This window comes from Nothobranchius furzeri, chromosome 8, assembly GCF_043380555.1.
Source record: "Nothobranchius furzeri strain GRZ-AD chromosome 8, NfurGRZ-RIMD1, whole genome shotgun sequence".
Classification (NCBI taxonomy): domain Eukaryota; kingdom Metazoa; phylum Chordata; class Actinopteri; order Cyprinodontiformes; family Nothobranchiidae; genus Nothobranchius; species Nothobranchius furzeri.
Window position 1 is genome coordinate 66,416,952 of NC_091748.1, and position 26,331 is coordinate 66,443,282.

The following is a 26,331-nucleotide window of genomic DNA, read 5'->3' on the forward strand; positions in this document are numbered from 1 at the left end:
GTCAGCGCTCCATTAATTAAAGAGACGATGCGCTGGCAGGTGGCTTCACTGCCCACACTGGTAATTGGCCCCTTTCTTCCCATCCCCACCCCCCCACGTAATCTCCCATCTCTGCCTTTTCTTTTCTAGGCCTTGTTCCCTCCTCCTATCTGGTTCTCAGAAACGTGCCAGTGGGCAGGCAGAAACGCAAGACTTTGTGAAATAATGATTAGAATGGATGAAGATGAAGGGAAGGGAGTTGCACATTTCCCCACAAGCCTGTGATGGTCGGGGAAAGCTGGGTGCCTTCAAGCGTCATACGACGCAACGGGAGTTTACTTTAGACAGCCACAATCTGAGGAGCTGGAACTGCAGTCATTAATGATGTGGGGAGGGGACGCAGCTACACTTTGACAAGTTTCTGGATGCGTGCGTGTTCCTGCGCGCCACGTGTGTGGGCACAAACACGGGTGTGATTCAACATCAGAGGAGAAATGAAACTGATGTGTGGTGCACGTGTGTGTGTGTGTGTGTGTGTGTAACGGGACGATGAAACCAGTGTGTGTTGGTGCGTGTCTCACCACATCACAGGGTAGGTTGTGTAGGTCATCAGAAGGACTCTCCAGGGTGTTTGTGTCCACGTTCAGAATGACCACGTCCTCCAGCGACCGACTGCGGACTCTCTGTAAGGGAAACGTATGATCTAAAGCTGCTCGTCAATCCAATTCCTGTATTTAAAATCACGAGAAACGACTTATTCTATCATTTAAAAAAAATGCATTTTTGCACATTTTAAATCCCGCTTAATTTTCAAACTGATCATTTACTATCACACAAACACATTTATGTGTATTTGGCACGTAAGACATGATCAGAATACACAAGTTATAAGTGATATGAAGTTAAGATTTGGATTTCTGCAAAAAGTCTTAAAGTCCAAGACTTTTCTAATAAAACTTTTATTTCAAGTAAAGATTTTAATTTTCTAGTTGGCGCAGATGTTTCCTCTTTTCTCTTCAGTCTCTGAACAATAAAACGCAGCAGCGACTTGTAAAATCTGTTATTAGACACTTTTATGATTAAGAATGAAAAACTGCATATAAAACAAATATTGAGCATCTTTAATGTAACAAACACATGCTTGTAAATCTGTGAGAACCAAAAAAACCCCTCATGCATCAACAACAACACAGTGATGCTGCGCGGTGCAGAGCGCATCCTGATGGCGACAAATTCAACAATTATTTCAGTGTGTGGTGTAGGAGGACGCAGGCAGGTGTGTGTGTGTGTGTGTGTGTGTGTGAGTGTGTCGGGGAGGGTGGAGGCAGCATAGTGTGTGAATTTCTAGTTTGTCACTTTTGTGACAGCCTGTGCAGCGGAGGCTCACAAGCTGATCTGGACTAATTATGTAGTGGCGGAAAGAAGGTCTGTCACGGATGCAGAGTGTGATAAATACTGCCACTGCCGCAACTGTCAGACAAGTATCACACACACGCATGCACACAAACACACATGCGCATAACATTATATGCAGATACACACACACCTACAGACTAACACTCACACACAAGTGCAAATGTGAGCGTTCTTGCGTCATGCACTCACACACAACAGCCACACCGATGACGGCCTGCACCCCCCCCCCCCCCCCAAACCAACACAAGGTTTAACAATGAAGTAGAAAAGCTCTTTGTTTGCAGAAGCTCGGTGTCTTTTGTACTTCTGGTTGAGAAGGCACAGAGGCGATAGATTGAGTTGATGAGGACAAACAGAAAAATCACAGTTGTGGAAATAATAATGATAATTTTAAAAAAAGAACATTTTCTTTGCATTTTCATTGTGAGGAAAAAAAATATATCACTGATCTGCCCCCACAGCAAAAGTGTTAATCAGTGTAAAACACATCAGTTCAAAACGTACCTCCAGGAGGCTGAGATGAACTCCCACAAAGTATGGCATAGGAGCACTGAGGATGAGAGGAGCCGTTATCACCAGAGTTACAGACAGTAATAAACGATACTGAACACATTGTTTCATAACCAGAGCAGTCCATCTACAAAATTCATCTCTTCATCTTACAAACACAATATTGTCCTAAATTTAAAGATTTGGAGCTTTATTTTATATCCAGTCAACAAAAGACTTTTGCATAAAGGTCTAATATATCCAACCACAGTAAAACTGAATGTGTGAGGTGTAAATGATCTTCCAGTGGTAAAAGTCATAACATGATGAGGTCGTTGGCAGCAGAAGGAGCTTTTCATTTCCATAACATGTTCGGCTTTACCGGGAACGCTCTGACCACTCGAGGTGTTTTTAGAAGTGCAGCTACAACAAATCCAGTCTGACGTTTCCTGCCTCTGCGGGGTGAAAATACAGTAAGCGTCTTTTTATAATGATGAGAGAGGAGACATTCGTAGTAAATCTACCACAAGTCCTATAAATGTACAATAATATTTTTATGTAAATAAAAATTAGGGATGGACAATATATCGGCATCAATATCGGCCGATGTTAGTCATTTTTTAACATTTCGGTATCGGTTCGAAAAATAAAACTGGGCCGATATTAACAATCGATATTTTTTCCATCTCGTCTTCATTTGTTTGCCTGTTTCCGAGGGTGAGGGGGGTGATGTATAATTGTTTAGTCACGTGAACAGTGAATGAAATCATCTCAGAACCCTAAATGAGAGTGGTGTGTACATAATAATGTAAACTCAGCTTTAATAATTTTCATTCTATGCTAAATCTGCTGATTTTAGAAGCATTAATGTCAGTACATCGGTATCGACAAACATTGGTAATCAGCCATAACAGCGATCTTGATATCGGATAATGGTATTGGCCCAAGTTTCATATCGGTGCATCACTAATAAAAATGTTTTGTTTTCAAAACTGGTGACGGACAAATGTATGAAAATACAACATTGTTTTTAACCATTTGAATGAATAAATCACCTAAAAGAGCGCTAATGATTATTGTAAAGGTGTGATTTAATTGAGGCTGTAACGGTGGGATGGCATTAGGTCAGAGTTACTCAGAGGCTACAGGCTTGCTTAAATCAACTTAAAAGCAACAGAAAAGAGTAATAACCCCACAGCAGGCCTGTGGCTCTGCATCACAGCTGCATGCATGTGCAGCTCTGACTTTTATAAATCCTCCGTGATATGTGCACCAAGACAAACCCACGTCTTATTTGATTTAGCGATCACACTGGGGCATGAAGACACCCTTGTTATTGAATAAGATAACGATGAGCCTTAGCAGAGTGTTTGAAACCACATTTGGCTGTCAGTGATGAATAGTTTCCCTAAGCTGATCTGTCCCTCCTGCTAAAGCACTGCACAGGAAGAGCTCTGATATAAAAAATTATAGAAATCCTTCTACATCGCACCAGTGCGATCTGACCTGAACGCATGTAGATTTGTACATGTTACTTCTACTCTCCACTCAGCTTCAATCAGGCTGGTTCAGATTTGTTGGATTTGTGTTGAATGGGAGTTAATGAACCCCTGAGAGAGCTGGGATGATGAGAGCGTGGAGCTCGCACTGGCATAAAATATAGAGTAAGGTGATCCGGTCCGTTCATTATGAACGGAGCCACAGAAGGAAGGCGTGCTACCGGAGAACCAAGAAGATGAAGACAGAGTGGGAAAGTGTGTGTGGCTGCGCTTCAACACGGAGGACTTAGATGGCTGAGCTGGATAGGTGCAGAACCAGCACAGGGGCCATGGAATGTGTGTGTGTGTCCATAGACATCAGAGACAGTGGCAGAGCAGAAAAAACATCTTTTAAAAATCATACGGTGTGTGTGTGTGCGTGCGTGCGTGCGCGTGCGTGCGTGCGCGTGCGTGTGTGTGTGTGTGTGTGTGTGCTTTAAAGGAGGCCAGCCTCACCAGCAGTAGTCCAGAAGATGCGGGGGCAGCACGGGGATGAAGATGTGCTGCCAGTACATTGGATAGAGCATAACCGCTGCACCATGGACACACGCAGTTAACTACACAAAGAAAGAAAACCACACAACACAAAACTCCTTTAATTAATCTAAAACATTTGATGTTCCACTAAATATACAAACATTTAACTGTGTCATCAGATGTGAACGAGTCTCAACAGCTTTTACCCCTTCAGTTTCAAATTTTCAGACTTTCTAGACTCAAATTTTCACATTTTTTAGAGCATTTCTGAGTCATTTTAAAGCAAACTTTTACTTTTAAGATGTTTTAACTAGTTTTTAAAATTCTATAATTACTATGAAGGTTCATTTGTAACTAAGCAGGGGATTTTTAAATAATATCTGCTGTTGGGTTATGGTGCTGAATGGACGAAGCCTTATATGAGAAAACCAGGTAAAAGCTCACAGCTACGTTTTTGGTGTATTTCATGTATCCCAAAAAACCTTCAGCTCTAAAACATTTACTCATCCAAATGTTATTTATATTCCATTTGAAAAGGTTAAAGATTTCTTTAAATGTGTCTTTTTTTTTATAAACTTTATATAACAGAAAAATGAGAAAAGGCTAAAGAAAAATAACTTTTCCCAACTGGTTTTTTTTCACTTCTGCCAAACTTATCAAGAGCTGCAAAAAAAAAAAAAGACATTTCACACTTTCATAGACTCTGAAGGAGCTCTGATTAGACTTTCTTTTTCTTGTTCACAAGCAAAAGCCCCGACACGTCAAGAGTAGTTGTCATAAACACATGACCTGCTAGCTAACGGTGGTCGAGCTGGAGAAAAGGCTTTTAGCCGAGCATCAACCAGCTGGCAGCAGCCGTTCTTGACCTCCATGACAGAGACGCAACACAAGACAGAAAGATTGACGTGAAAACTCCTGAATAAATTCATCTAAAGACAGACAACACTTGTTTTACACAGTAAACCTGCACACAGTTGTGTTCTCGGTGTTGATTTTGTGTGGGTCATCAGTGCAAACAAAAGTTTTGTACAAGATATTCTATTATAAAAACACAATCTAAAGCATTAACCTGACCCGCTCTGGTTTGATAATTAGCTGCTGTTAGGGTCGGACTGTGCTGTGACCGGCTGTGACCTGCACAAATGGCAAAAAAAAAAAAAAAGGGGGGGGGGGGGGGTGGGGGGGGGGGTGGGGGGGCGGGCTGACAGAGGCAGTAAAAATCAAAATTTCTCCAAACATGATGACTGACAAAATACACGAGCAAATATAGAATAATTCATCTTTTTTTTTAACAAATAATGAGCAGCAATCGCTGGGATGACACGGCTTTTCAGCCATGCTTTCTACGTTGTCAAACCAATGTTACGCACAGAATTAAAGTCTTCGTCTCCTATTGTCTTAAAGCAAACATCCCCTACTTGACATCTCATGTCATGAAAACGCAGCGATAGTAATGACCTGCAGCACACACACGCACACACACACACTCAGCAGGAGACAGAGGCGTTAGCTCATCCCCCAGATTAAAATAACATGATTAAATATGGAAAGAGAACAGAGGTCTGAGGGGCTCCTGCGGGACTTCATTAGGGCAAATTGCCAAAGAATGAAACATGAGTTAGCCAAGAGAGACTGCGGGCTAGGCCAATACCGCCGGGACCCCGTAGCAGCAGCCGCTGTTACACTGGTGCAGCTTCACAGCCTATGTGTGAAGCGGACACACACTATCACACACGCACAACTACCAGGAGACCCCCTGCTCGCTGACACACACACAATGTCACAATTGACCGGCCAAAAGCGGGTGAGCTCGCTGGCTGATAACAACCACCGCTGGAGGAAGAGAGGGAGGGCCCCGCCCATCTGAATTCACCCTCAGATCCAGCTCAGGCGCCTAAAAGATCACAAAATAAAAACGTGTGTGTGTGTGCATGTGAGCCCCCCTCCTTGCCTGTTTGTTTTAAGGTTTTAACTGCATTCATTTTTCATATCAGCCAGGAAACAAACAGCAATGATTTTTTTCTTATTGTCACACACACACACACACACACACACACACACACACACACACACACACACACACACACACACACACACACACACACACACACACACACACACACACACACACACACACACACACACACACACACACACACACACACACACACACACACACACTACTTAAGACTTAATCAACATTTAATTGGTGTCTTGCTCCGTGTATCTGCATATGCATATTTCTGCTTCCTGCTGTCTTCAAATGAAACAACAATGCCACACTCCTGTCAGGATTAATTTCTTGGCAAACAGTTTTTTTTTGTTAATTCTGAAAATAAATCAATGCTATGAATATTAATGAGTGGAAGTGAAGCGCTTGGTGGAAAAGCGGCTATCAGAACTATCACACCCTTCTCCTTTTCCTAAAGTGATGATAGTAAGGGGCCATTAAATCGTGATGAAGAGAGGTCACCAATCTGCCTGTGAATTCACAACGACATACACACACACACACACACACATGCACGCATGCACACACTGAGTGAATCGCCAACAGGCTGGTGTATTCCTCCTCTGGGAGTGCGAGACAAGCCCCAGCCATTGCTGGTACCAGGAGGTAATGGCACAGAACACCTCGCTAACCAACTCCAATTATCTCCACCAGGCCTCAAGGTGAGCCCCCCAACTGGCATGATTTACTCTCAGGTTGAAAGTGAAAACAAGAGCCTCTCTGTGCCTCTCTTCTTCCCGGGCTGGGCGGCTGGGCTTGGGGGAGCCGGCTGAGAAAGGGAGTCCCGAAACCAAGATTAAGATTTATTACACAAATCTAGATTTCCTTTGTATTTTATTTGTTATCTCCCACAGAGATGGTAGCAGCAGAGTGTCTCAGATAAGGTCACTTGGAAGGAACTTCACAGGAATACTTCACATACTTGCTCCTCTAACTTAGATGAATCTAAATCCTGGTGTCCTTGTCCATGTTTTAGAACAAATGAGGCAAAAAAGTAGGAGGAGGATAAATTGAAACAAAAAAAAAATCATATCCCTTTTTTCCCTCTTTTTCTTCATTTAGAGGCGGGCTTCACATGAGAGTGGGTCATGAGAGGCTAAGGCTGATAAAATATTTGCCAGGCTGATAAATAATAGATGAGTGGAGCCAAATGGCTTACACGCTCCACAAAAGACCTGGGTGCTTAATATTCCATTCAATGGAGAATCACAGATACAGTCCCCAAGAACAAATACAGGATTAGGTGCCGGGTCCAGCCCTCAGGGACCAGGGCTCTGCCCGGTAATGAGGGGCTGCCTGCCGCTTATACCGTATGTGTATGTGTTGCCCCCTCCGCTGAGAGAAGCTAACTGATTATACAGCGACAGCTTGCTTCAAAAAGCAGTCAAGGTCTTTGGTTCTGCCCTGAGAGCGTTTTAGTGAGCTGTGGCTTAGACAGAAAGTGTCCACACCAACACTGGTTTCTGCAGACCCATTGAGTGAAACTAAAGGGAGGACAGCGAGAGACGGGACGGACACAGAGACAGAAGCAGACGTGAGGGGGTGAAGGAGGAGGAATAAAGTTCAGCGATGAAATCTGAACAGAAACTTGAAAGTGAAAACAACACCGGAGGTCACCATGTTTGAAACCTGTGACATAAACAAAAGCGCCCAATGCTGTTTTACTGAATAAAGAATCATAAGACTATATTAAAATGATCCTTCAGAGGTAGATTTTAAAAACCGATCCAGTCTTTAAGATTTTCCAGCTGATGCCCTGCTCTCATCGTGTGACATCTATGAACCGGAACATTCACTTTTATTTGACCCTTCATCTTAAGCAAGCGACTGATCCAGATTAACGTACAACCTCTCGTTAAAGCTAGTGTGAGACAACATCTCTCATAACAGAAATACGTCTGCAGTTCCTCTCGTGTCTCACAAGGCAGCGAGCTTCATCAGCTCCAACTTTTCCTCAGCAGTTTAACCCGTGTTGTCGTGTTTTGAGAAGAATCGTTTTGCACATGTTCAACTTTGCAGCACACATAGCTGCAGCTGGTGTAATTTAATGTGACAGGAGGAATGGTGAAAACATATTTGCTCTTGACCTCCTCACACCAGCCTTAAACGCTCACTTCCCTTCAGCTAGCCTTTTCCTCCAACTCCATCCCTATCTGTTGCCCCAAATCCGTCCTCTTCTCCCTCTGAAACCCTAAACCTCATCCCAAGTTGGTTTTCCTGATGTCCCTCTGCTGGATTCCAGCTCTTCATTTATTCTCTATCTTTATTGCTGTGTTTGCCCTTCTCGTTACCCCCTTTGGTGCCAAGTCACCAGTTATGCTCGCTCTGCTTTTTTTGTGTGTGTTGACAAATGCTGGAGTCAGGCCTGGTATGATGCAACTGTGCCACAAACAGGAAGGAGGCACTGGGAGAGGAGAGGAGAGGAGAGGAGGGCATACGGGACACCAGCTAACACCGGGCCACACACACGCACAATGTTGAACACTCAAAGACAGGAGGCAGAAGGTACAAACACCTGTGAGCACACACACACACACGGCATTGGACAGATAAGTCTATTGCGGACACAGAGGGGAAGGGATGGAGGGGGAGGATGTCCTGATGTTCTAGTTACCCAACAACAGAAAGACACATTAAGACTCCCAGGAAGAGGGAGGCGATGTCAGAAAGAAAGAGAGTGAGAGACAGATGGACAGAAAATAATATGTCACAGCGAAAGAATAACTAAGACGGAGGGAGACGAGAAAGGCAGGGAGAAACAGAGAAGAGGAACAACAGAGGAAAAAAGCTGGAAACCGAGAGACAGCTGGCACTCTGGGGCACGGTGGATGGATAGCTCCTTGTTAGCATAGGCCTGACAGCCTGATGAGAGGGGCTGCTGTCAGCCGGCACTGGGGCTGGGCTGTGAGAGCCTGGGTGAGCGGCAGGGCAGAGGCTGGGTTTCAGAGCTGGGGGGCCTCGGTAGATGAAAGATAAGGGGGCTGGTGGGGGCTGATGGAGATGGGGTCCTCCCAACTGACTAGTTAAAGAAGGGCCGAAGCACCACTATTATACGGGCCTATGACAGGGCTGCACACACGGCTGGCTCCCGCCCCTGCACCACAACCAACCGGCTCTTTAAAATCTGTGATACCGTTCACCTCTGGTCACAAAACAGCAATAAGTCAGCCAGCGCGCTTGTAAGATCATGATTTATTCGTTTGCTTTTGGCTGCTTGCGAGACGTGGCACTCACGTACCGACAAACTGACACGCTGGGTTCAGCGGGGCTTTAACACAGGCAGCACCTCCAGAAGTCTGAGGATATATATATACGTGCATGTGTGTGTTTTTCACTCTCTTTCCCTTGTTTCTGCCTGGCTGAGATGCAAGAAAAAGCGGAGGTGGTGAAAAGCAGCTGGATGGAACTAACGACGCTCCCAACAATACCTCGGGTCTCCATCTGTGGGAATCAGAAACATTACCTGTACATCCGGTGACTGATAACTCTCATTTCAACGCAACGCCGCAACGAACTCTGACAGCAATTACACATTTCTCATCCTGTAAGGTGTTTGATCACATGAGAATGGCGTGGATAATGAGAGCAGATATTTTCAGTTAGGCGTGTATACACTTAGCTGGGTACAAGAATCATGGCAGCCATTTTCGCTTGAACTACAAGGTCAAGCTACCCCAACAGCAAAAAATAACACATCACAGGAGCCGTAATAACATTAGGCCTGCTTGTAATCCCACTGGGGATGTGAGAATATCTTTGTACTATATTGCCTGACATGTATCGCTACCAAACCAAACACTTCTCCCCGAGGAAGACGGATGGATAGACGAGTGGATGAAGAATTGCAGAGGATGAAAGGCTTGCCGAGGTAAAGGTCTGATGTGGAGGCTCTTAAAATATTCTGTCGGCGTACATTCGTGCTAAAAACAAGCCATGATTCGTCTTTAAGCTGAGGAAAACTATAAATCATAGACAAAAATCCCCCCCCCACTGATCTCGCTTCTTGTGAAAAAGAAAAACACTCTCACCCTCGAGTTTGATAATTTACATCATGCACTGCTTGTGTCGCAGCTCAGTGTGCTGCCTAAACCCTCAGCAGAGGTCTAAAGGAGCTGGGGGAGACAGGTGAAATTCTCAGAGGGACAGGTAATCTTTACAGCTCCTCCTGATTATAGCTCCAACCAGAGACCTTGGGAACTCTTCCCTGCAGCGCCCAACACCACCAAAGACCCCCAGCTGTTAAGGCTTCTGCAGACTTACAGATGTGTTGGCAGGGGCAGCTACGCTACAGATAACACTCGGATGACATCACTTCCCTCTCCCATCTAATCTGTCATTTATGTTCGGCTCAGCTTCATCAGCTGCAAAGATAACGAGGCGGAGAAAAACACACAATGTTCCTCCCCCCAGACGCACATGCACACAGACAGAAATTACTTTTAAAATTACGAGCTAGAGTTAAAAAGTCTAATAACAGATAATTTAAAGGCATTTTGCACATAAATACGGTGCTGCTATATAGAACTAACAGAGCTATAACTCAGCTGCAGAGTGGATTTCCCAGCTTGTCAGTGTGTGTGTGAGTGTGTGTGTGTGTGTTTGTGTACGGTTTCAGATAAATATTCTTATGGTAATATTTAGGGTTTGAAATCCTGCTGGAATATTGATGAGGGGGATCATGTTCAATCTATTAAGAAGTCCGATGTTTGAGTTACAATCTTTGTAATTTGTGTCTGAATCTGAAATAAACCCACTTTGCATGATAGAATTAGAAAAGTTCTCTTCCACTTACTTCACCAGGGATTTAACTTTAGCAATATCTACTAGAAGCTCATTTTAGGGTTTTTATTTAAATGTTTACAGAGGCCACCGTTTCCTTTGTTGCGCTTTTGATTCTGTCCACATTTCATGCATGGAAAGAGTCAACGACGGAAGATTATTTTTCATCAGCAGGTGATTCATAAATAGGTTTTCTTTTATTATGGAAAATTCTAAAGAGACTAAAGTCCAAACCAATAAAAATATTGTATCTAAAAATATAGTTTGTACACATCAAAGCATGTAAACATGCTTAGTTCCACAGTCTTCAAGGCCAGACAGCAGGGTCGAGTATAACAACACCACAAGTTTATGACATGATCTCAAACAATGTACAACACTCACAGAGCTACAACACTAAATTTTAACACTTCATCGTCGTCTAAATTCAGCAGATGCCTCCTTCCAAGTCTGCACTTTAGGTCTGATTACATTACAGCAAAGCGACAAGGCTGTCAAATATTGAAGGATGCTCAAAATGTGTCCTCAAATTTCAGGGACAAGTCTGGAGTGTCCATATTGGCTAAGGCTATTCCAGGATTCATCGCAGACCCAACAGGACATTTTTGCTCTTGTAATAATGGCGGACGAAGCAGGAGAAGATAAAAAGTTAAATCTGTCGATATAAAATGAGAAGCTTAAAGCGGTTGTGTTGTTTGGCTTTAATCGTTTTTGTTTGTAATGCTTTCTGTCAAAAACAAGAATAACTCATAAACCAGCTTGTGTTGGATTTCTCACATTTCTCCATGTATTGCAGCTAAGTGTAGTTTTAACTTCTGTTTAGCGTCACAGTTGCTAAGCGACGGGATCTACCCCGAGGTATGAAATCTATAGAACGTCCAAATTCAAAGCCAATTCCAGTTAGTAATGGGAAACGGACCCAACCAAAGTGGACCGGGTAGGACGGGTCCTTACAAAGATGCTACCTCCACATCTGGACACAGCTGTGATCTAGAATGAGATACAGCCATTACAGCGTTTGTAAGGAAGAATAGTGGCCATCTTGAATGACGATGACTCCAATTGTAACTTTCTGAGTGTTTCCTTAAATCAAAGAACTCACAAAAGACACGGCAAAATCCTTCTTACTTATAACCCACAACATGAAATTCACCCTCGTATTTTAGATGTTTTCCAACTCATTTGGAGCTTTGGTATTAAAGCTCTGGTGTGACAACATTTGTATGGAGATGAGCAAACGCCGTGGCGAGAATCGACTCACAGTGCTAAGCTTCCTTGAGGTAATAATGATGCGCCGCTCGTGCAGCATACTGGCGTAAAGTTGAAGCATGTTGTTGATGTCCACCGCCACAAAGTACTCAGTCAGGTTCCTCTGCAAAAAAAAAACATGAACATTCATCAGGATCTCCTAAAAGTTGCACCACAGTAAAATATCAAAGCTATGCACCGATTATGCACAGAGAAAACAGATGTATATTAAAAACAAATGGTCAGAAAACGACTTTCTTCTGTTTTGATGTGTTTGATAGAAAACGTCATGCTTGAAAACCAGATCAGATTTCACTCAGTGAGAGTGATAACTGTTGTCACCCAGCGTCCCTTCCCATAAAGATTTAAGCTTAAATTTGAATAAAAAAAATCAACAAAGAACTTGAGCTCAGTTTGAATCTTCAGTGCCAATCACCGAACTTCAACATTAAAGCACAAAACACTGCAGGAGCTAAAACGGAGACAAGAGTGTGATGCAATAATTTCAAACGGTGACATGTGTATTAGATTAAAAACGATTAGAGGCAGAGATGTTTCCATAAGGGAGCGATTTTTCTTTATCTCCCTTCGTCTCTCTGTTTCTTTTCTGTGAGCACTTACACTCTCAGGGATAGTTGGCAGTCCATTGATATCCGGGGCGATGAAGTAGGAGTGCTGCAAAGAAATAGAAAAAAATAAAAACACACACACACACAAACATGCAGGAAAAAGAAGAGGGAAGGTCACAAGTGAAGCATACCACTTATTCAGAAGAGAATGAGGGGAAGAAGGGAGAAAAAGGCCGTTCACTTTGTTCTATGATTTATGACTTATCTTCTGCTCTGTCTATATGAATTGCTGAGCTGGTGTCTGAACTGTGGCGATGCTTTTATCAGGCCTGCAGAACAGAGAAAGCTCAATAGCAACTCTGCTCCCAACAGACACACACACTGTGTTGATGTCTCCGGTGGAAAACTGTCTTTATTTAAGCATTAAAGGGGTTTGCGGGCGCACCAACACACACGTGCACAGAAAAGTAGATGTGCACATGCACATACACTCAGGTTGTTTAGAGGATCACAGGGCTGCCTGTCTCACTTTGGGAGAGCAGGGCAGGTTCAGTGTTCAGATCAAGGGGGCCTGAGAGAGGTGCTGTTTAGAGGTAGACATACCACCACCAGAAACACACACACACACACACACACACACACACACACACACACGTATCCTCAGTACACCTGCATTTCTCTGGGCCATCGCTCAACCATCTGTTGCCATTTGGCTCTAAAATCCACCGCGGTTAAACACCACATTCATGTTTAAAAGTAAAATCTTACTTCTGTCTTGTGACTAGAATTCAAAAGATGTAGTAAAATAGTTTGCATTTATTGCATCTCATAACGCAAAACAAATAAACATCAGTTGTTTCCTCCGATAGTTGAGAACTTCGTCTGGAGGAAGAACAACACCGAGCTCAACATTCAGACTGAATATTAAACCCACGGACTGAAACGAGTGCTGAAAGGATGAAATATTAAACATCAGAAGTTCATGAAGAAAAGCCTAACACAAATATGTAACATGAATAATAATTGAGACTATGCAATAATTAAAAACAAAAAACCTTCAACCTAGAAAGTCTCTGATTAAAGAGAATCCAAGAAAAGAAATCAAAAAGAAAAGAATAACAGCTGCAGACGAGCTGCAAAAACAATCATGGAAATTATCATTTTATTAGAATTATTTTATCTGGGGTTTATTTTTTTAAGATAATCATCTTTAAAAAATCCCATTCTCACAGCCGATTAAGCTTTGTCTCATTTTCAATAACCAAATCAGGACCTATAACTTTACCACAATTAAAAATTCACTCAGCAGCCAGACATTACAATCAGCTGCCAGAAATCGGATTAGCAAGGGCTAAAAATAAAGACTAATATTTAACTATCCACAAATAAGCTAAATATTTTCCTCCCTCAGTGCATGTGCAGTAAGAAACACAAAGGTTAGAACAATTATTATGAGTAAACACTCGTGTAATTCCCAGAGGACGGTCATTGTTGTAGCTGAGCAAAGCTTAATCGAGATGAAGAGGCACCACAAACAAACTGGAACCAACATCCAGGGTGTGTTTCCCCCTCAAGACAAAAGATAAATGTGCACGCATGTTTTCTACACCTACATGCCCTTTTATATGACAAGTAGATTTATTTAAAGGTGTAAGATATAAGGGTCGGACTTTTATTCAGATGTTGCACAGCTACCTTTACCATTGTGTTCTTGTGTGGTGGTTTAGAGCCAGACCTGCTGTTTGTTTTATGTTGCAGCAGCTGGATTATTTATTTTAAAGAATGAATGAAAGGTAAGTGTTCTGTCAGAAGTGATCAGGTGCTTTAATGCTGGTTTCCATTAAAAATTTGCTTTAATATGACTGAATAATTTATTAAAGGTGTGGTTCACTTGTTTAATCGATACGATTGCAGAGGTCTCTAGTAGGAATAAATGCCTTGTAAGTTGTATCTGGGGACAAAAATCCCTGGTGCACCTGTTTCAGGATCCAGCAGATTTCCAGATCAGAGGAGCTTCAGACAGCAGAATTTGGAGTCTTATTTCCTGATATATGGACATCTCACCTCTGATTGGATAACAGCAACACAATTCTACCACTGACTCTGTTTGCTCTGCAACGTTGATGTTTTATCTCCACAAATAACACAAGCCTGAAGGAGTTTTGCTGAGTGGTGGAGTTGCTAATGCTAACAGTTAGCTTCTACTTGCCAAGACGTTCCCTGTTGTTTCCTGGACGCTAAACCAACAACTGTCATGAATCAAGATGGGTGAGTCCATGAACGTTAAGTGACAGTGTGATGTCACACTGTCAGGCCTTCCCAATCCTAGAGTTTCCCTGTTTATTTTCTGTCAGAAGCTAATGCAGGAGATAGATGTAGGAGACTATTTTCATGTTCAGCTTGCATGAAAATATCAGAGTGACAAATTATAATCAAAAATAATTTTAAAATTGGTTTTCAGTTGGTTGACCAGCTGAGTGGCATAGTGGAAGAGTGTCTGCCCTGAGGCTGGGAGATCAGGGTTCAATTCCTGATCGGGTCATAACCAGAGACTTTGAAAAAAAAAAAAAAAAAGGGACCCAATGCCTCGCTGCGTGACACTCAGCATTAAGGGGGTGGGGGGTGGGGGGGGGGGGGTTAAACTACCAAATGGTTCCTGAGTGAGGCTGTGTCTGCAGCTCACCACTCCTCTAGAGGATGGGTCAAATGCAGCGAACAAATTTCACACACACATCAGTGTGTGTGTGACAACTGATGGGACTTTTACTTTAACTTAACTTTGAGTGAACCACACCTTTAATATGACAGAATCATTTATTACATTTGCTAAGCTAATTTAAAGTAACCCAGAGTGATTCAAAAGGAAGGAGAGAAAAAAAGATGGACGGTTTGCTGTTTTGAAACATGTGAATACTGGTGCACTTATTCTTTATTTTATTTAAAGTAACACAGATGTTTGGTTAGAGGTTAAAGTACCTGAGACAAAAGACGTTTGGACCTAGAAACAGCGACTGGTTTTTAGCGCCGGTGTCGGTACAGGATCGGCTCGGGGTCCTTCGACTGCCGATGACGTCACATTACTGCAAAGCTACTCGGCTTTCACACACACGTTTTAGAAAGACATCAGCAGTTTTGTTAATAAATTCTTGTTTGTTAACACCTAAATGTTTTTCTTTATAATTGTAATTTGTTAATAAAACACCACATTATCTTTGTTTTGTAAAGAATGTGAAACTGCATAAAACCAACATCGGACTGACAAAATATAGAACAGTTCTTATATGTGAAGCCATATCTGTTTGTATTAATGTGGAGCTCGTCTGTATATTTCCTTAGTTGTTATCTAAATACATTCTTTGACTCAAAATAATCCTTGGTGTCTTTCAATAAAGTTCTTAGATTTCATTTTGCCCCATTTCATCAACATCAAGAGCTTTTGGGGGTCACCGTTTACCATTTGCTTATATTTTACATTTCCTTTAGAAATTCAAACACATTTTCTCCAAAAAGTGTTGATTTTTGGACTACAGGACTACAACCGCTAAGGCTACGACCGCAAATTTGTTCTGACCAATCAAAATCATAACGTGATAACGTCACTTCCGTAAGCTTCATGTTCAGCCAATCAACTACTTTGACGTCATCGGCAGTCGAAGGACGCCGAGCCGATCCTGCACCCGAGCAGATCCTGTACCGACACCGGCAGAAGCGTCTCAGGGAAGATATCCGAGGGGAGGGGTGAGTGTTGTAAAACCAGACCAGGCCCAAAATAATCCTATTTTACGATTTGACAGAACTAGGAATAACAATAATGGGAATAAAACGAGCAGATGTAAATAAATCCGGGCCGGGTCACACCTCTGAGACTGAGGACAACCACATAAATCACCACCAGAACAGCTGATTCCCTTTTTTGTTGCTCTTGTACTTTGTTAGTTAAATAACGCTCCTCTGTTGGTCCACTACTAATTCATGGCACTGTGATAATCAAAAAGCTGCACTCCTCAACACAACCATGACGTTCACTGGCTGTTTGCTTGCTCATCTCCCTTTTTTCTTCCTCTTTCTAAGACTTGTTTATACAAAAAAATAACACTGAAAGTGGGTTAACTGGAAAGGCATCAAGCAGATTCTTTAACACAATTGCCTTTGCTTTAAACATAAAGAGAAGAAGAAAAAAAAACTTTTGATATTCAGAGAGATTGAATATCGCAGAGTGGAAGGGCATTAATCATTTACAAAGTTTGATTGTTTTCCAGATGAGAAGAAACACACACCAAGGCCCAGGATAGTTTGTTTTTGTTATATTTAAAAAGAAAGCGCGGCTTATTTGGCCAAATTGGAAATCAGTGGCTCCCATGCGATTAGTACAGAAGCAGCTTCATATTTCACAGCAGCCTCTATCCCTCCACCCTTTCTCTGCCGCTCACTCATTCCTCTCCACTCACCGGCTCCTCGCTTCGCCGATCTCTCAGCACTTGCCCAGTGGCAATACACAACTGCTCATTCTTGCACAATAAGACAAGGAGAGAGAGAGAGAGAGAGAGCAAAACAGGGTTCACACATGAAAGGGGACAATGATTCTGCTCCTCCACTGGCATGATAAAACAACAACAACAGAAAAGAAAAGAAACCCTCTTTAAGGGAATAAATCTGCTTCATCAATTAAATATCAGACCAGTGGCTTTTCTAGAAACGAGATGAAGCGATCACCTCTGGTCTCCAGGGCTGCTGCTTTCCCAACAAAGCTCTGAGATTCAAATAAAGAAGCTTTATTCACATACGCAGCTGGTACAAAAACACACAAAGAGGAATAAATCAGAGCCCGTGCTAACTGACCCTGTTAACCTACACACAGATATGTTAAATTAGCCTCATATCTTCTGTGTTAACTTGTTTAGTTGTAAATTCATCTGTGTAATTAGATGCAGATCCTTCAGAGGCCGTTGCTGCACTGATGATCTACAGTTGCTCATCTAATTGGATAAAAAAGCAGCGTAGTCCTCCAGGACAAAGACTAACACTCAAACTCTTTGATCCCACACGGTGTGGAGTCAGGATTACCCACTGAAAGCCTTTACGTCCTACCTAAACAAGCCGGGTTTACGGAAGCGACGGCGTTTTATGTTGGGAACATTCCATCGGAGGATGTGTCAAACAGAAGCTGACTTTGAGGGACCTGGGCTCGTTAGGCCGTTTCGGGTTTTGATAAGCAGGAGACATGATGAGTTGCGAAAGGACCCTTCAAGATTAAACATGTGCAGCTTGAGCTTATCACACGAAGACCTGTAAGCGCCACTTCTTGTTTCCAAACACAGTGTCAGTCCTGGGCCCGAGTCTCTCTGTTCCTGCCCGACGTGTCTTAACCTCCTCCTGCTCTCTGCTCCGCGCCTCCTCTGTTTCTCCCTCATTTATTCTCTCACATCTCAACCTCTGCACTTAGTCGATTTCCCTGTTTCTGCTCTTTTTCTTTAAAACAATCTCAGGCCATCTTTGTCTTCTTTCTTCTTCCACCTGTCAATTTCACTTTAGCTCTCATTACACTTCTCTCCTGGTCTCCTCATTCTCCCTCATTCATTACATCTTCAGCGTCTCTCGCTGCATGTTTAGCTACTTCGGCCGATTGGCGTCACCTCCTCTGATGCAACACCCTGCTGCAGTGCCTCTCCCTCTTTCTGTCTCAATCTGAGCTGTCGTGGATTGTGATCCAGCAGAATACGTATACCTACCACACTCAGGTTGACTGGCGTGAAGGGCTTTGGCACAGGCAGCTCATACAGAGAATTCAGCATGTCATTCAAGTCATTTTCCTAAGAGAGAGGGGAAAAAAACAAAAGAGGGGAAAAATGAAAGAAAGAATCAAAAACATGACAACCACGAATTATGTTTACTTGTTTTGTTGATGCCACAAAGTGTGTGTCAATCCTAAAAACTGAGCCGGGACAGGCGCTGCCGCAGACCAGGGAGCGATCCTGCAGCGAGGCCTGAAGGGCTCCACAACATCCGACTGACATATGTTTAACGAGAAATGGTGAGGTTAAAAGACGGCTGAGTGTATGGCTGCAGACGCTTATTATCCGGCAGCGCTGATTTACAGCCGAGAGCGGGCTGTCACTAATTAACCGGGGGTCCCCGCTCCAAAAACAAGGGGCTTTAGAAAGCCGTTAGAGATCCAATTCAGCCACAAAACCGACCCTGATATTATTCTTCCAGCATTTTTGAGTTCTTCCACATGACTGCCGCTTACGGTCGTGTCAGTTTGAAGCTCGGACTCTTCGTGTGAAAGTAGTTAGCTGCAGAGGCTGAACTTTATTTGTTTTGCCTTTTGTCTTTGACTCCTTCTCCAAGAACTTTGTTTTGGTCTTGTGAGAAAATAATGTGTGTGTGCAAACCACAACGTAGGAGAAGCGATGGGTGGCAATATAGCTTAAGCAGAGCAGAGGGAGGGAGGGGTGGGTGTTAGGGAGTGTGCAATCGAACAGCCTCCTGTCATGAGAAGCTCAATGCTCACACGCATGGTCAGCAACACGGCCTGGGGAAACAGTTCATTTACCCCTCGCCTTAAACCCTCATCGCTCTTCTGTCTTCCCTCGTCTGTCAACATCTCCCTCTCGCCTGGAACGGACAGCGGGGTAAATAGAAACCAAATCATGCACACTAACATTTCAGTGGCCCAGGATTTTCAGCTGCCCCTCTGCCACTCTCTTCCTCACTCACAAACTGTCGTTGTCCGTTAGGTTTTTTCTCCTCTAACCGCCAAATTGTTCCTGCAAATTTTCTTTCAGCTGAAGAATTTTGAGCGCGCGAGTTGATTGTTTATGTGATGTGACTGTCTTTTTCAGCGAGACACTTTGTCCTGATCACGTTTCCCCGAGGATGCTGGGAGAAGCAGCGACTACATGACAATTGAAAAGTGGTCCCCAAAGCTCTCTGCACGTCTCCCTCGCTCTGCCTCCCCCCCACACCCCCCTCCAGTCTAAACAGTGGAACATCACCTACACCCTATGCACCAGACTCCACACATCTCCCCAGTTTGTTGCATATTTTACATTTCCCCTCCCTTTGCTGGTACAGTGCAGACTGAATAGTCAGGGGAGACGACTTTTGTGAAGTACAAGCGTTTGTGTGTGTGTGTGTGTGTGTGTGTTTTTCTTAACGACTTGTTTTCCAGTAAATCATCAGGAATAACTTCCCATGTCAGATCAGCGTTTGGTCTGTGAAATGTCAACATTGTTGCTGCTAACAACAGGAACCAATTCGAGCCCAAGACACTGAACAAAAACCCGCACACAAAAGGAAACGTGCAGCATGCAGAGGAACACACTGGAGGAAGGTTTCCCACCACAACACAGATTTAACAACAATACACTCTTCGCTTGTTCCCGAGTCTAACCATACCAGCGTTCGGACTCATTTCTAATATTGTAAACACGCTGAAGCTCACACACATACGGTTATTATCTGCAGTTGGGTTGATATGTGATTACCTGTTGTTTTGTTAGGTAGTCAGCCAGTGTATTTAGCAGCTTGTAGTAGATTTCAAACCAGGGCATGTAACTGGAAGAATCAGAGAGATGCATCAGTGCACTATATAAGAAGAAGCTTGCATTTGTTTCATCATCAGCACTCAAAAAAGCAGCAGCAAACAACATGCAATGAATCAAAGCAGACGGGGAGTTATGAATTTAAAATACAAGCGTTGTGGGATTCGATCTCCAGAAAAACCTGAATGTGTTGCATCTTTGCCCAAAAGCGTCTATTAATAATTTGACCAATTGTTGAAAGATCAAATAAACAAACAGAGCATTGATAATGGATTCTGTTCCATGTTCCACCTACACCAAAGCACCCCGTCACAGCAGCAGAGAAGAGCAAACACTTTCTCTTTTTGATTAAGATGCTCTCTCATATCCACGGCTGTTGCATGAATTCCTGTCATGTTTGACTTCAAAGCAAAAAAATAAAATAAAATAAAGAATTTTAGATCCTTTATCTAAATAAATATACACAATGGTGTTTATTGGATGCTATGGTTTCGGAGTATGCTGCTCCCAGATGCAGAAATCCAGATTCAGCATTTCCTCCCCCTACTGCAGCTTCACAGATTAAAAAAGGGAGCTCTGTGTAACTCATGTTAAATAAATAAATTCATTAACATGTTCAAAATAATTCCTACTGCAGTGTTTGTGTTAAATCCAATCAGTAAGTACACTGACATAAGTTAAAGCAGCTGTGCAGCATGGCTTCCTTTAGCAAGTTGACATATTCTTGGCAAAGTGGACTCGTTTTCTAGGTGGAAGAAGGCCAACTTTCTCCTTTTTTTAAGAAGAAAAGCCGCGAGGGCTAGCTTGATTTAATATTATGCAATCAAATAATTAAAAAGAACATAGTATCCTGTCACATTATTGACTTTTTTTAGTTTGGGTTTTTACCATGCATGCTGCAACGCCGCATGTGCAATGACTTTGATTAGGAACATTTTAGCATTACCATGAAATAAACAGGGATTCCCATTAATGCTTCATTGCCTTGTGTTGGTGCAGAGGTGGAAAAGTAAATCAGTGGCCAAATGAGCCGGTTAATCAAACAGTTTTTTTATTTAACTACTAACAAAACTGTGGCGTGTGTAAGGTGACGAGTGTAAATGACAGATTTGTGGCTTTTATATTAAACAGTTTTTAATTTTAGAGTCACGTTTGGGGTGTCAGAGTCTGCAGTCCGGCTCAAGCAGTCGAATGTAGAAGTTTCCGTAACATGGGTCACTGGCTGCTCTGCAGACTGGAATTAACAAACAAGGAACAATAAAGTGAACCTAATGCAAATATTCATATGAGCAAATCCGCGAGGGGCCAATGACAGGCCGGGTTCACAGAGAAGTGCAGCCAAGCGCACCAATCAGAGGAGCCGAGTGACCAATAGTCTGAAACAATCAGCCTCTTAACGTGCTGTTATTTTGACATCTGCATGAAGATTTACTGCAATCAGGTCACACTCGCAGGAGAGACCAAATCAAACATGCTTATGTTAATTTACATGCTGACCAGATATGAACCTGGAGACCTATTTCTGCCACATCAAACAAAATACTGCACCGATATCAGCAAACCGGGTCACTTTAGGTTCAAGTTCAGTCCGATTAAATAATTATGAGGAGAAGAAAGACTGTTTAATAATCTGCCTTATTTATGCCTGGAGTTTAAAAATAAAGATTTTCAAACACGAATCCTTCATTTTCCTTCTGCAGGCCCTGTGGTCAATACACTCCTACACCCAAGTGATGCAGATCCAAGGAGTATCACAACAACCAGAAGTTACCAATATAACAACATATTTAGATTATCAGAAGCATTTCCTACATTTAAATTGAGTCAGATTAATTTATTTAAACGCTGATTTCTTTGGGTTCTCCTCCCCGTTGAGCCTGCTGTACATGCAGAGGTAAAGCTTGGAAAGCTACTCCTACTCGTCACAGTTCATTGCTCAGATCTGTTTGTGCTCCGCAAATCCTCCGATAGAGAGAGAGGGGCATCCATCACGGAGTGCTCGGAGCACGGGGGCCCCACCATCCCTCCTACCATTTTAAACAAACGTCTTCTCAAAGTGCCATGTACTCAGAGAATGAAGCAGTTAATCTGTGACCCGCTCATAACCCGACTGCCTCGCCATCACACACTCGGACTGCCAAACAGACTAAAGGAAGGAACTTTGGAACTCGTCATCGAGTCCTCCGAAACGCATTTAACCAAGCACTTGGATTTTAAAAAAAACACTCCGAGTGTCCGATTAAACGTCAACACAAAGCCTTCTGACTGCTATGAAGTAGGTTGGGTGTTAAGCAGAACGACAGTTATTCATGTTCCGTAGATGAGAGCTAAATCTTCTTTATTGCGCGGACATCAGTAACCGTAACTCATCCACACTTTGTAGAGATTGCATTTCACGTTTACTTTCTCAGGTCAAAGGTTAAGTACGGGGGGAGAACGTGTCTTCGAGTACCTGAATAAGGGACCAAAAAGCTGAAATGAATCCCAACACTTAGGCTGTAATACAAAACTTTCTGTTTCCTCGTCTACAAATTAGCTAGAGGAGCAGAAGAAAGTCATCTGAGTGGAAGCAGAAATGAGGTTTGAAGCACGTTTCTTTTCTTCAGAGGCTTTTATTTTGTCAGATGAAGTGATTTTTGGTGTCCACGATTTAAGCAAGGAGACTGCAAAAAGCTGTCCACATAAAACTGTCCTACTCATTAAGGCACTTCCTCATATAAGCAGAGGTGACAATTTTACAGTCCCAGCACTTCAACAATCACACACACTAACTGCTTTAATTACTTTTAGCCTGCATTGTTTGCTAAGCTGCAGTTATTTTTGCTTAAAGTTGTAAAACATTCAAACGACATTTCTGTGATTTCATCTAATTTGGTTGGAATATATTGACAATTATTATTTAATCCTGAAAAAAAAAATAATAAGAAGAAAATGAACCAAATAAACCAATGATCTTAAACTTCTAATTTTGAGATATCTAAAACACTTTAATCTTTACAAGTTCTCTTTTCTAAACAAAATTAAGAAATAACAAGATCACGGGGGAAGGACCGTGAGCATAAAAACATTTTTGAATTGTGAAAAGAGAAACATTTTCTATATTTTATTTTATTATAAAGGAAGCAAGTCATGCAAACTAGTCAGAATGCATAATGAATTTTATACATCATATGTCAAATGAATTAGCATGTCTAACTCAGCGAGAGGGACGGGGGAGCCTCTGCTAATTGGCAGCGAAGCTTCATGCATAATTATGGGCCAAGCGTCTTTGCTGTCGCGCTGTGGCAGTAGCCGAATAACGAGGAGGAAAAGAGAGGGAGAGACGGAACGGAGGGAGAGACAGAAAGCATGAGATGGAGAGGGAGAGGAAAGAAAAACAAAGGCCATGGAAGCTGGCCGGGAAGGTGGGTGGTGTGTGAGTGTGTGTCTCATCAGGGCAGCGACAAACCCACGACTGTCCATCAACAGCCCCCCTACACACACACACACACACACACACACACACACACACACACACACACACACACACACACACACACACACACACACCTTGCAGGAGCACTGCCTCACAAACAGAGAACACAGAGAGGCTTTGTGCTGCTTTTCCAATTTGCTGTTTGTTAAACTGTTTACTACATTCATTAAAAATGTATTTTTACTTTTTCTGAGCTACTATCAACGTGAACCAGCCTGTCCACAGAGATTTTTAATGGAGTGCTCATTCCCAGCAATGGCTAAGGTAATTACATCTATGAAAACATCGCCTCGACACAACGATGACTTGGTAATTAACAGATAATAGCCTTTTTTGGAGCACAATTATGCAAAGAAAGTAGGATCTTCTCAGGTTTGCTGTCCTCGTTTATGTGCGCTGTGATAGAAGACATCCACCTATGAAATATCAAAAACTGCTAAACTTTTGGATAATTATAGGCACTTCAGTAACATATTTGTGTGGGCAGATGAGAATATAAATTTGATTTTTTTCTCTCTTTCTGGCATAGTGCAGCTCAGAGTGAGGTGTGAGAATAAATGAAAAGGTTGTCTCAAAAAAGCTGTGTTCATTCCCAAGATCTGAAAAATGAATCATTTATTTTCCTCTGTGATATTTAAACATAGATACACATTTAAAATAATAATAAAGCTGAGAGTGATCCCTGAGTGGGTTAAAATGACTGGACAGGTGAGGTCAATAACAAATAAATTTAAAATGTAGAGTTTAAACATGTCTTCTTTTACATCACCATGTGATTCTGACACAAAAGGGAAAATGTGAAAAGGCGCATTGATGTATTGGGTTTTGCGACTTACCTCATTGCACTTTTTAAATCATTTCAATAAATTCTTACCAGAATTACGGGCTGTAAATGTGTGTTTAAGACTTAGTTAGACAAATCACTATAATCTGAATACAAAACACCGAAATTATTAATTTAATAAATGAAATGATTAGTGAACGACTGTGTGTGTGTGTGTGTGTGTGTGTGTGTGTGTGTGTGTGTGTGTGTTTGTGTGTGTGTGTGTGTGTGTGTGTGTGTGTGTGTGTGTGTGTGTGTGTGTGTGTGTGTTACCTGAGGAGACATATGCAGACCCGGCAGCCTTGGGTGAGTCGACAAAAACCAAACCTCTGTTTGCCGTCGATGTCCGTGAGAACAAAGGTGAAATTCTGGCCCACCTGATTCTGGGAAACCCTGACGATGACATGAGGTTCAATTACAGTACAAACGGAGCAAATATGGTTTTAGTTAATCAAAGTGTTAAAAACAACTTATGAACAACAATCATTAATAAAAGCTAGGCTTACTTAAATATTTTCAATAAAAAAACATCTTCCAGACTTCATTCTCATAATTACAGAAATGTCCAGTTAAAGATCAACATGCATATAAAATAATTTAAGCTTAAGAGCATCAGAAACCAAACAGATTTTCATGTAAACTGCTCAGTACACAAATCCACCACTAGATGGCAGCAGCTCAGCTTCTGTGGAAGGCTCAACAGTCTCATCCACCATCTCTCCTCTGTACCAAGACAGAAATCTACCTGTCATTCTTCATGTGGAAGTAGAAAAAGGTGCTTTTCAGATCAAACGTAATAACGTGTGCGGAGACAGCCTTTCCTCTGACTTGAAGTTTCTCAGATGACCTCATCAGCATCATCAGTATTTGTTAATCATTATCCTCACCAATAACATATCATTATCACAGCTTTTATTTTGTTGCAGTTACAGTAAAAACAGATTAGCAAAAAAAGGAGGATAGGAGAGGCTACCTGAATCACCCATGTGGACATGACTACAGTAACAAACTATCTCATCAGGAAAGAGACTTCTTGATAAATGTAAGAAGCTCAAAACACTTTCCTACGACGAGTGTGTGTAGATGCATTCAAGAGGAGAGGAATCGTACCTTTTCACGTCAAAGGGGAAGCAGAACTTTGGTACTGTCTGAAGGACCTCCTGCAAAACCAGAAAAGAAAAGAGATTTTACACACTTTTCAGACATTCAGCATTTCAATGTGTAAGTTTCTTGGGCTCTCACCAGTGCGGACGGTAAGGCTATCAACTGGCTGAACAAAATGGGGATTAATGTTAAATGCTACCGATAGCAATCTGACATCCAAAACAGTGGTGCCTAAAAGCACTTAATCCAAATGAATGGTCAATGCAAACCACTTTATTTGGCAGAACTGAGAGGAAGCGTTCCCTTTTTTCCAAGAATGAGGGAGCGATCCTCTATCCACAGCTTGAATAATTAGCAGTTAATAAGTTCATCGATTATCAGGTGCCAAAGGGATGAAAGGGCCAGGGAAGAGAGGGAGAAACAAAAGAGGCCAAAGGTGGATGGGTGTGTGTGGTGGTGGTGATGATGGTGGGGGGGGGGGGGGGGGGGGGGGGTCTCACAACACCAGGGCTATGGTGGCAGATTGTAGCGACAATGGGCTAAGCAGCTCTGTGGGGTTAAGAGGTAGGAGGGGGGTACAAGCCTTCGGGGCTTTACCTCCCAACGCCTCCCTTGTGGGTCTGCATGCTCTTGAAGCGAGGTAGAGGAGCATTGAGGGGGGCTTTTCTCCACCAGCGGCATATGGATTTAGACAGGGAGCACGAAGAGTGTGGAGCACCATATGGGTGAGCCACTCCAGACCAGCCACACAGCAACAGAACCCTGGGTTCCTGCTCTGTCTGTCGCTCCATCCCCTCCCTGGCTGCTGACCTGTCCCAGAAGAGGTGCCAGGTCCAGTTTTACCGTCTGTCTTCCTGCTACCTCTGCTTCGGTTCTGGT

General features: G+C 42.6%; 1 protein-coding gene across 12 annotated transcripts in view; it reads right to left on the reverse strand.

Annotated features, from left to right (window-relative positions):
* Nucleotides 1-26,331, reverse strand: part of dennd1b (DENN/MADD domain containing 1B) — a 127,532-nt gene that overhangs the window by 41,778 nt on the left and 59,423 nt on the right. For 8 of the 12 annotated variants that reach the window (XM_015970893.3, XM_015970892.3, XM_070554240.1 and 5 more), the window contains 10 exons: nt 25,459-25,508; nt 24,622-24,741; nt 19,994-20,063; nt 18,236-18,316; nt 16,955-17,014; nt 12,559-12,612; nt 11,951-12,061; nt 3,879-3,979; nt 1,900-1,945; nt 561-662 (listed from right to left, as the gene is read on the reverse strand). In XM_015970893.3, coding sequence (XP_015826379.3) covers nt 561-662; nt 1,900-1,945; nt 3,879-3,979; nt 11,951-12,061; nt 12,559-12,612; nt 16,955-17,014; nt 18,236-18,316; nt 19,994-20,063; nt 24,622-24,741; nt 25,459-25,508 — 795 coding nt within the window. The remainder of the gene's footprint in view (nt 1-560; nt 663-1,899; nt 1,946-3,878; nt 3,980-11,950; nt 12,062-12,558; nt 12,613-16,954; nt 17,015-18,235; nt 18,317-19,993; nt 20,064-24,621; nt 24,742-25,458; nt 25,509-26,331) is intronic. The other 4 variants (XM_070554241.1, XM_070554242.1, XM_015970894.3 and 1 more) reach the window with 3 other exon arrangements.